At 32.9% G+C, this 11,761-nt stretch overlaps 1 protein-coding gene across 1 annotated transcript; it reads left to right on the top strand.

Annotated features, from left to right (window-relative positions):
* Nucleotides 1-10,138: 10,138 nt before the first annotated feature.
* LOC120202198 lies at nt 10,139-11,146 on the top strand. The gene has a single exon (XM_039202666.1). The coding sequence runs from the start codon at nt 10,139-10,141 to the stop codon at nt 11,144-11,146; it is 1,008 nt and encodes a 335-aa protein (XP_039058597.1).
* Nucleotides 11,147-11,761: the final 615 nt, after the last annotated feature.

Here is an 11,761-nt window from a genome sequence, read left to right as displayed (position 1 = left end):
ATTTTTCAAAAATCTTCTTTAAAAACGTTTTATAGGGTCTTTTTGATTTAACAAAAAGGGGGGAGAAGTAAGATGTATTATAGTAAGTGGGAGTAATAAAATTGATTTCAAAAATAATTTTCATAGAAAATCTAAAATTTACTCAAATGTTTTGTTATATAAAAAAAGGGGGAGATTGTTGAAAACATTTTGATGTTTCGATATAACAAAGTAAGTTAAATGATTTTAAGATTTTACAAATGATTTTCTAAGTATATTCAATACAATAATTTGAATATCAAAATATTACTCCAAGTATTTCAAAGTTTAATTTCAATCCTTACTAAAGTGTAAAATTATGTTTTATACTTAAAATATTTTTTGAAACAATTTTCACAAAGTATTTCGAACAAAAAACGAGCCAAAAATAAAATTTGTGAAGGGATGCACCGATGCACTCATTGATGCATCGATGCACACCCCATTTTGAATGCATTTTATGCATCGATGAACTTCCATGCATCGATGCACTCAGGATTTTATGGAAACATCGAATGCATTTTATGCATCGATACAAAGACCATGCATAGATGCACTCTAGGCTTGTTTAAAACATCGAATGCATTTTATGCATCGATACACCCTTAGTGCACCGACACACTAAGTGTTCTAACGGTCAAAATATTTGAATTTTACACTTGATGCATCGATGTACCTTGACTATGCATCGATGCACACACGCTCCCAACTGATTTTATCAATTGTTTTCATATACTAACGACTCTATTAACTCCACTAATGATCCCCAACATTCAGAAATGATCCAATGAGTATTTAAACAAGCTTAGAAGCCATTGATCAACAAGAAGAAACAACAAGAAAATAGAGAATCAAATAGAAAGCCTTAAACTTATTGTTTGAGCATTTCAAGCCTATTTTTCATTCAATATTCATTTTTCTTTCAAGAAAACCATTTGTGCTCTATTGTATTTATCTTTGAGTGTTCTTTCTTTGTTCTAAATTGTGCAAACAATCTACCTTGTGAGGTTTCTTGCAAGTTTGCAAAATTTGTGTATTTCTCTTTGGGAGAGAGTGTGCTCAAGAATTTGGGGTATAATTCTTGAGGGAGTTGTAAGGTTACTCTTTGTCTCAAACGAAAGAACAAATTAGTGAATTTGTTGGAAAATCCTTAGTGTGGATAGCTAAGGTAGTGGACGTAGACTTTGGTTGAGAAAGTCGAACCACTCTAAATCGTTGTACAAATATTTTCAATTTTCTGTAAAAGCTTCCACCAAAATTTTATTGCCAATTCACCCCCCTCTTGGTCGATTCATCGATTGATTAACTCAACATCACAGGATTCACACGTCCTCTAATTGGAAGGCTTCCCATCTACCGCTTCCTTATACAAGAATATTCCTTTATTGTTTATTTGGAACCTCAGACTAAACATTAATCTAATATAAATTAAAATAAACAGCATGTTAAAAAACAACATATTGTCATTATTAATGATTTAATCATTATTTCATTTTTCATCAAAGTATTCTCGATTATTTTCAAGTTCGTTTTCGTTCGAATGCCATATTGAATCGTGATAACTCTACAGATTTCACTTTTCACGTCATTCTACAAAATGTGTTCTTGAAAATTCATACAAGTATATATAAAAATTAACTATTATTATTATTATCAAGTTTTAATGGTTCTTTACCATTTTAATGAAATATTTAAAACACATGGATCATATTAATACTTAAAAAATAAAAAAAAACATGGATACTAAGTAAATAGAATTAATAGACTAAATCATAACTAAGGTGGAACTATATGGACCTATCGGCAATAAGTTCATTTTATTTCATTTGGTAACTAAACTAGAAAAGTGACTAGAATAAATATTCAGTAAGCCTAGCGGGATCCTAAACACGAATATTATATTTTCTAGGGTATAATGAGTTGAGGACTAAAAGATATCGAACCTAAAATTTAAGGACCATATCATACATTCGGTCAAAACACATAAAAGCGTGTATAATGACTAAAATGTAAACACATTAAAATCTAAAGCTCAAAATTGAAATAATCGTAACCTTCATTCAATGACCAAATCAGAATGTTACAAAGTACTAATTACTGAGAATGGGGTTAACCAATGGTGTCGTTCAAACCCGAGTATAAAAACCCAAAAACAGATCAAAATGGCCATTTTTCTTTTATTTGCCCAATTCTCTATTTTTTCCAAATAGAGAAACTTTTGTTTCTCTTAACTATCCCTCTCTCCGCCATGAAGATGAACCAACTTTCTCATTGGTGGTCACGGCGAGGCAACGAAACCTAAACACTATTTTTTAGAAACCCTAAAACACTTTTTACGAATCTTAAACCCCTTTTTTTATTTCTAAGACTTAAAAATTCTAGAAACATCAAAAACTAATGGAAAACCCATTCTCTATGATCTTTAAACCTTAAACAGATCTAAACCAAACCCCTTTAAATAATCCCCAACGAAAACTCTATGCCTAAATCTAGAAAACAATGGCCTCACCTTTGACAACGGTGGATTCCTTTACTCTAGTGAGACAAACTCTGAGTTCTCCAAGGTAAGAGTCTCTCAGTGTAACGCCCCAAATCATGGGTTAGGAGTTCTGGGTTAACCTGAGATAGTTGGACAAATCCTTTTAGAGTTTGATTTGAGCTTGAGATTGGGCCCATTATGTGATAAAACAATAGGTGTTTTTAACCAAGGCATGAAAGTAAAGGACTAAAAGAGAAATTAGACCATGTTCAAAATAAAATCTAAAACCTTTAATGGTTTGGCGATATCGCGTCCTGCACCTTCTCTTTTTCTTTATTTTCTTTGTCTCTTCTTCTCCCAAAAGATTTTATCTTCTTCCTTAGCAAGCTAGACAAAGGTTGAAGTTTTATAGTTTGCAAACTTATTTCCGAAATTCTAAGGTAAGAGTTGTAATCCTTTCATCCTAAGCTTCAATTTAAGCCCCCAAACACAAGGTTTAAACCATTGTAACCATGAATGAGTTTAGTGAGGTTTAAGGATTTAATAGTTCTGACTCGTTTTTAGAGGGATTTAGGTTTTAGGAAACCTTTTAACACCTTCCTAAGCATTTTAATGGATTAGTATCACATTTACTTTGCCCTTAATTAGTGCAAGAAGTGGGAGAAGGCTCTAAAGTCAATAGGAATGAGAAATTGCACCTTGGGTGACCTTGGAGAGTTTACAACAGCTAGGATGTCAAGGTAATGCATTTAAAATTCTTTCATACCATTTGTGAGTCATGAGAATGCATCTAGCTAGAAAATTTGAGTTGTTGATCATGAATAAGCTTTTATGGTAGATTCATGTAAATTGTGTTATTAGCATGCTTAAAGACTTATTATAGCCCCTTATAACTTACATAAGACTTTAAGAAAACTTGGGAACCTCAATAGGGATATTAAAGTAGTTTAATGAGCCAAATTCGTGTCTAAATAAGGTATTTTTGGGCCCGAGTATCGGTACTAAAAAAAAGTACATATATTGTTCATCAACCCTATTGAGAAGGGAAGTATTGATACCCATCCAAAGGGTATCGATATTGATAGCTTGATATCAATACTCATAGGGTGGTATCGATACCGAGCATACTTGGTCGATTATAGTAGGCCATTTTGGTATCGATACTCATGGGAGTATCAATACCAAGGGTAGAGTATCGATACTTCCCATAGGGGTATCGATACTGAGGTAATTTTTAAAACATAAAAAAAAAAATTTGGTACCGATAACCTAGCAAGTATTAATACATTAGCCTGGGAGTATCAATTCTAGTCCAACAATATTGATATTACCCCTCACGTTTAACCTATTTTAACCCATGGTATCGATACTCAAGGGTGAGTATCGATACACTCGTGCATTTTTAGCAAGAGGTCCAAATGAATCAGAAGTGATAAATGGTGGACCCATGAATGTCATATTATAGCCAAATAAGATTCCAAGTGTTAACTCTTAATTATGATCAATTACAAGTAGAAACAATATTAATTAGGATAACATAAAACTTGCTTTGTTAACACTCGGGAAAACGGAAAAGACACCCAAGTTACTTTAGTTGATAGCTTCGAAGTATAGATTGTGTGGATATCCTTAGGTATTACGGAAGGCACTTAAGACTAACTATGGCACAAGGCCTCAACACTCACAAGGAGTGAGTTAGTTGGGTGTTGTACCCGACGTAGTGAACCGAATCCTCACCCTAGGTGGACTAGAGGGGTATGTGAGCTCCGAGATGCCAAAATCCCTAAGTTGTACCATGATGTATACCCTAGAATATCGTGAGCATGTGTGTATTGTAACGTCCTAAAATCGAGTCTGGTAGTTAGGGTCGATTTCGGGTCGATTTTCAGATTTTCTGATAAAAAAGAAGAAAATTTCTAAAATTTACATTTTGGTTTTAAAAATATTTTAGAAAGGTTTTAAGTGATTTTAGATGATTAATTTTAAGTATGAAAGTTTAATTAAATGATTTGGTGACAAGATTAAGGAATTAGAAATTATAATTTCGATGATCATTTTGTAAATTTTTACAATGTCCAAAGTCTAAGAAGCAATTATACCAAGGCTTATGTTTAGAGTTTCCCCTTCTAAATTAAAATGTTTTAATTTTTCCTTTTTACCATTTTTTCATCTAGATTCATTTTAATCTAAATTATATTTCCTTATTTACTTGTTTTCATTCAAGTGATTTTCTTTCATTCTTATTTTGCATTTTGGTAATTTCCCATAACTTCCTCCATTTTATCTCATTTCCTCCCAAACAAGCTGATCAATTCTTTCTCTTTTTCTTCTTGATTTATAAATTCACTCATCTTAATCATGATTTTAATTCTCAAGTTTCTCTCATCTTCTTGTTTTTAAAACTTGATCATAATGGAGTTCCATTGATTATCTCAATCTCAATCTATTTTTCAGCAATGTAAGGATATTTTCCTTGTTTTTCTTTCAAGCTTCGAGGGCAAATGACTAAATATTAATGATTCTATTGAATTGTTAATTTAATTGAAAGGATTTCTAAGATTTCAATTGATTTTTAGAGATAATTTATTGAATTGGTTTGAGGTTTTCTTAATGAAATTGAGTTGTTTTTGGAGTGGTTATAGTCATATTAAATCTGGTTTTCAATTGCAAATGATTTGAATATTGATTTCTTGAAAACAATGTCGATGTTTGGTATTTTTGGGAATCTGAGAATTTAGTTTGTAGATGTTGTTTTGTTCGATTCTAGATGAGTTAGATGCTGATTCTAGTTGTTGTTTATCAGCTTTTAGTGTGTAGATTTGTGTGTTTCGATTTGGAGCTTCTAAAGTGACGTTTCGGTAATGTTTTCGGTGTTTGAGTTATGTTTTGGAAACATAAGATTGGATTCTATTTGATTATATTTTGATGTGTTAATTTGCTTTGCAAGGTTCTTATTGTGTTGTTGGTTGATGAAACTTGGTCTTTGAGTTTGGTGAATGTTAAGGTAGTGTTTGGAAGCATTTTTGGTTTTCGGACATCAAGTTGAGTGGCTTTTATTCTTAGGAAATGAACATGATTCAAGGTTGAGGTTTGTGTTATGTTGAATTTGTTAATTTTGATATATATTTTGTTATTTGGTTAATTATGATGATGGAATATGAATTATGTTGATTTATATATGATGCCACTTATGTTGGAAATAAGAATGTGAATGTGATGTGTTGTAAATGATGCATAAAACTTTGGAAATGGTTTTATGAAAATCTATATATGTATTATGATTTGAATTGGATGAGTTAAACTTTCTCACTGTCCATATATGTGGGTTGATCATGAAAACCAAATCCATAAGTGTGTTTCAAAGTGTATTTGAATCGATATGTGAAAATTATACATCATTGACAACCACTCTTGGTGAATTGGATTAATTGGTTATTATTCTTAATAGAACCTTTGGATATGAAAGGCATGCCTAGTAAAGAGTACTCTATATGTTTTGTATTAGTGTGTGATTCAGGATTATATGGCATTTGGATGGTACATTGAGCTTTGCTTTAAGAAAATACGGGGTAAGGTTGGGCATTGAGTTTACTCTGTAATTCGTGGTTTTGGATCTATGTGAGTCCATAAGCAAAATGAGAGTTGTATGGAGTCTATTTATCCAATGAGTGAGCTGTGTTTTAAACAAAAGCCATTGATCTTAAAATGGAAAAATATGTGTGCTTTTGTGACTTATCAAGGAAGGTAATTGTGCATGTGTGCTTGTGATTGCTTTAGAACTATATAGTCCTTGATGTTTTTTAACCTGGAAATCAAGTGATTTGGAAAATATTAGCTGATCATTCAATTATGAGATATTGAATTATATGTGTAGAGTAAAGAACAAGTTACATATAAACATATATGATTGATCTTTATCTTGGTTATGTGCATTGCTTTGAATGTTAGTCGTTCACTAGGATTTATAAGCTCACACTCGTTGTTAAAATTTTTCAGAGGATTGGAGTTGAGTTTGGAGGCGAGGAGCTTGGCATCGTGTGATCAAGCAAGGCTAAGGCATAAAGCTTTACGTATGTGGTTTTGAAAACTTTGTGTGGTAATTTTGGCACGTTTGGGACTTATACCTATTATTCACTTTGTTGGATTTATAATGCTAGATTTTGGTTTTTAATAAATGGATTTATGTTTGGGATTTGATTTTGTTTTGATTTACTAACATTGGATTTATAAGTATGAACATGTTGCTTGAAGCACGAGATTACTCAAATGTTAATTTAGACCCCTATAGAAGTGTTTGAGCATTTAGTTAAGTGTAACTTGGTAAAATAAGTGTGCTAGACTCTTGGGTTGCATGAAACGACCTTAAATGCCAAAAATGTGTAAGTGACTTGTGCTTGAGATGAACTTTTATGCAATTGTTGACTTTTGGTGCCAAATCCTTGATTAATGTATTGACTTGTATTATAAAGCATGCTACACCTTTGTTTTGACATATATGAAGTGGTTGAATAATATTCAAGTATGTTCCTAGTCCATGATTACTTTTATGTGGGTGATTACATAACCAAATATGCACGTTCTTAGCAAATCTGCAGTTTTTTCAGAAAAAATGATTGATCCCTTAGGGGAAAGGATCGATCCCAAACTTTTTGTCTTGCAAATGATCGACCCCTTTTCAAAAGGATCGATCCCCCGTGAAAAAAGATCCATCCCTTTCAAGAAAAGATCTATCCCTTCGTTGTTTTCTTTAATGGAAAAAGGTGAAATCGTATTCATTAAAGGTCTGAAGTATTTTTAAATTCTAATTTGACATCTGAATTATTATGTGAGTTCAAGTTAACCCATGAATTGATTTTCTTAATTACTTAAACTCTTAAATTGGAATTTAATAAGATTTGAGTGATCACTTCTTTAAAATACTTAATTACATAATGATACCCTCATTTGCATGTTATTGATTGATACATAAAGTTTTGCATATTTACGTTTAGGTCACTAATCTTGTATGATCTATTGAGTGATTGTTTGATGTCCGATTGGTATGAAATTTTGCGTGCTGCTTCCTTATGACATTGTTTAACATGTAGTAACCTTCATTGGGTGATTTGAGTTGTTGATTTATTATTTTATGTGAAATGACCAAAATACCCCTAAACGCTTAAATGTAATATTTCCATGTTTAATTGAGATTTAATTGCATGTTGGTTACATTGAACGTTGTATGTGTTGATTAATAAGAGATTTTTATTTGTTTTCTTACATGAAATATTCGTAATGTGGATCTTGATTTGTCCAACACAATTGAAATCTAATGTACGCTCAAGTATCCAGCTTGGACTCCTAGATCGGGTATGGGGCGTTACATGTATACTCACTTCAGTTATTTCACTTGATAGCATGAGAATTGATGAAAACTTTTAGTATGATTTCGTTATTGGTGTGGCGCTGGGTTAGTGAGGTCAACATTCGAAATATTGTTTTCGTTCACAGGTCTTTATGTGGAGCATTCGAAGAGCCGGTTACATTACAGACGTTCCAGACAGTTGGGAAGTGAAGTACGTCTTGAGTCTTACTTTCTTAGAGGGCATGTATTAGTCATAGACCTTCTTGTACTTAAGTCATAACTTGAATTCTAATGCTCGATTGTATTGTTTTGATATACTTGTTTTTGAGAGCTCCCCCGTACTATGAATGTATATTTAATTGGTTTCATTTTATGGTATTTAAATGGTTATTAAATATTACTTTATGGTTATTTTTAAAAGTAATTTTTTTTGGGTTAGCCACTCTGGTGGTCCGGAGTGATGTACTAATCGGTCAAATATGTGTCATATTGGATTAGGGCATTACACTTGGTTTCCTTTTTTTTCTTCTTTTTTTTCTGTTTTGGTTGTTAATATGCTCCAATGAATCTCTCATGTATACTTTTATTCTTTTATATCCTATGTCCTTTTTTAAATCTTCTTCATTTTTTTATTTCTCTCTTTTTCTTCTTTTGTCTTGCATTGAAGCCTTGGGGTGAAGGAACATCTCCTCGCTATTGATCTATTTCTGTGGATTCACCGAATGGTTGATGTCTCTTTACAATGGCCTCTAATAATTGTACCATTAGGGTTGTCTTTCTCTATTGTGACAAAGGATAATGAGTTCTTGGTAGAGCCACACGGGCACTGTGGGGACTGTTTATAATCGTGTCCTTGCTTGTGATGACACAAATTGCACGTCGGGGTGCTCCGAGGTTTGTACATGCATCTAACACACCATTAGATCAGTGGTTGAGCTTCACCGATGACAGTGGCTTATGTGATGTTTAGGGTAAACCCCTAATCTCAATAAATTTGGGACGTTAGATTACAAACAGATCCAACAACATATAATCACCTGCATAAAAATTGGATATGGAGTTATGAAAACCCTAAAGCTTCTTTGATATAGACTATTGGATTGGTTTAGATCCAACGGTCCTAATGAGGCGATGCTGGTAGCTTAATTCTAAAACCCTAGTTGCTAATGGACTACCACACAGTCTTGTTGGACTCCCTTGGGCTTCTAGCATGTGGGTTTCTTTTAATTTGCTAATTGGGTAACTTGTAATTGAGTTATTTGGGTTATGAATGTTGGACTTGGACATTATCATGCCTATAATAGAGTAAATAGTAATGGGTCTTCCTATTAACCTATATGTAATAAACATATTTAAAAATCTAATTGAGAACTCATCTATTTTTCCCTTTTTTTCTTCTTTACAACTTGTGTAAATTTTATTAATCAATCCAACTTTTTCTTCTTTAATTTTATTTAACCGGCGACGACACCAATTTTAATGCTGGTAGTCTCGTCTGCCGGTTATCTTTTTCTTTTTTTTGGTTTTTTAATAAGAATAATTATGTCTTTGTGACATGTTCTCTGCCTTTATGACATGTCTATATCTACCTTTGTGGCATGTTCTCTACCTTTATGACACGTTTATATATGCCTTTGTGGCATGCTTTTATCTGTCTTTTAGTAGCTTACGATTTTTTGCCATTGTTTACAGTTTTTACCGTTATTTTTGTTTATATTTTTCTCAGAGTTAGATTTGACATCGCCACGACTGATCAAGATGACACTTATTTATTATAATGATGATATTTCCTTCTTTGGACCCTCTGATTGATTTGGATATGCGTTTTGCGTTCGTGAATAGTTTTCTCACATCGTTTGACTGTGATTTGCGATTTGTCGGTGGTCTTTCAATAGTTTCATCCCCTTTTGAGTTTCGTTTACCGATGCAGATAGATTTGTTCGTATCTTTATTTTATTCGAGTTTTTTATTAGTTTTTTAACTTTTTCCTTCTTTGGTACTTATGTGATCTAAGTGGCTAGTTTTGTCTTAATAGTAACAGGGAAATGTCATAATTATATTTAGGTTTATAGTTATGCTTGTAGACCTTCATAGTAATTTTGGATATTTTCTATTTTGAATAAAACTAGCGACTTTCTATCAAATCAATTGAGTCAAATAAAAATTACTTTTATCCTTGTATAAAATATCAACATTATATAGAAAACTTCTGTTATGAAAACAATAGCGCCCAAGAAGATCAAAGAGAAACAAAGAAAGTAAAGAATCGGGATTTAACAATTGAAGATGAGGGAATAATGCAGCAAACAAAGAATATGCATACTGAATTTGAAGCCCAAGTAGAAGATACTGCGAGGAAAGATCTCCCCAAGAGTCCTGAGAAACTCTCTTATGCTGCCATGACTGCTAGAGGATCTAGCCTAAACAAGAACCCACCAGTCAAGATGCCTGAAGAAGAGATATTTTTCCAAGAAGGGGATGTTACCATGGACAGTTCTGGAGATTTTCCTAGAATAAGCTTTTCAAAGCGAATCCATGACCTGATTGATCGAAACATGAAGCAAGTTATCATCACGAGACTGCTGGGAAAAAAGATTGGATATAAAGCGCTGATGAACAGGATTCAGATGTTATGGATGCCGATAGGAAATTTCAATTTAATTGATCTTGATAATGATTACTACTTAGTTAAGTTTGAAAATATTGAAGACTATACTAGAGTTCTCACTGATGGCCCTTGGATGATATTTGGTAGTTACCTGACTGTTCAACCATGGTCGAGGAACTTTAACACATCTGAAAAACACCCCTCACAAGTTATTGCCTGGCTGCGTTTACCTCGATTACCGTACAGGTATTATAATTCAGTGTTAATCAGAACTATTGCAAATACGATTGAAAGAGCCATCAAAATTGATTACAATACTAAAGTTGGAGAGAGTGGAAAATTTGTAAGAATTGCAGTTGTTATCGATCTGAACAATCCTCTTATTCCATGTGTGGGAATTGACGATTTCATTCAAAAGATAGAATATGAAGAGATACAACAAATCTGTTTCAATTGTGGAATATATGGGCACGCTAAAGAAGTCTTTCAATCTAACCAAGAAGATAAACATATCAATGTTAACAGCAATAACAATACTATGGAAGAACAATCCAATGTTGAAAAAAGTAAAGAAAATCCTTTTGGTCCTTGGATGTTTGTTCAACCGAGAGGAAGAAACAATAGGTACCAAAGAACGCAAAACAAACTAAAGAGATTGAAGGAACATCAAGACAAGGATCAAGATTTTCCCCCTTAAATAAGGAACATTTAGAGGAAGAATCCAAGGGTTACAATAAAGATCACCAATATCAAAGTAAGGTAAATGATGCTTAAACAATTACTACAAAAACAAACACACCAGCAGAGCAGAAGGAAAACAGTATGAGAGTTAAAGAAAGAATGAGAAACAAAAACATACAATCTCAAACTGATACTACTATGGTCCAGACCCAGAAGACTATTGTTCATACTAGCATTGAAGATGAAAATAGATTAGTTGTTGACCCTACTACTGACAGTGAAATGACAATCAGCAAAGACAATACAAAGGAGGTAATGATAGGAGGGATACAAGTCATGGCGAATGAAGAAGTCCAAATTAGTGAACACATGATTAATATGGGAGATGGAATTCATACAACAATTACCATCCATGATAAGGACAGCATACGAAATCGTACTTCTAGATGGAACCTCAATAAAAAATCAAAGCAAGTTTCCCACTTTACCAAAAAAGGTATGAAAATTGGAAAATCTAAACCTTCTACCAGTCCTAATGTTCAATTAATTTTGGAATGGGTTCAAGAAAATTCCGTGAACTCTGAGAATTTGGCTCCCCCTGATAACAACAACCTTACAAAAAACCATAGTC

The sequence above is a fragment of the Hibiscus syriacus genome, unplaced genomic scaffold (assembly GCF_006381635.1).
Source record: "Hibiscus syriacus cultivar Baekdansim isolate YM2019G1 unplaced genomic scaffold, ASM638163v2 tig00008289_pilon, whole genome shotgun sequence".
NCBI lineage: Eukaryota > Viridiplantae > Streptophyta > Magnoliopsida > Malvales > Malvaceae > Hibiscus > Hibiscus syriacus.
Note: the sequence above shows the minus strand (reverse complement) of the source record. Positions and strands in the feature narration are given on the sequence as shown.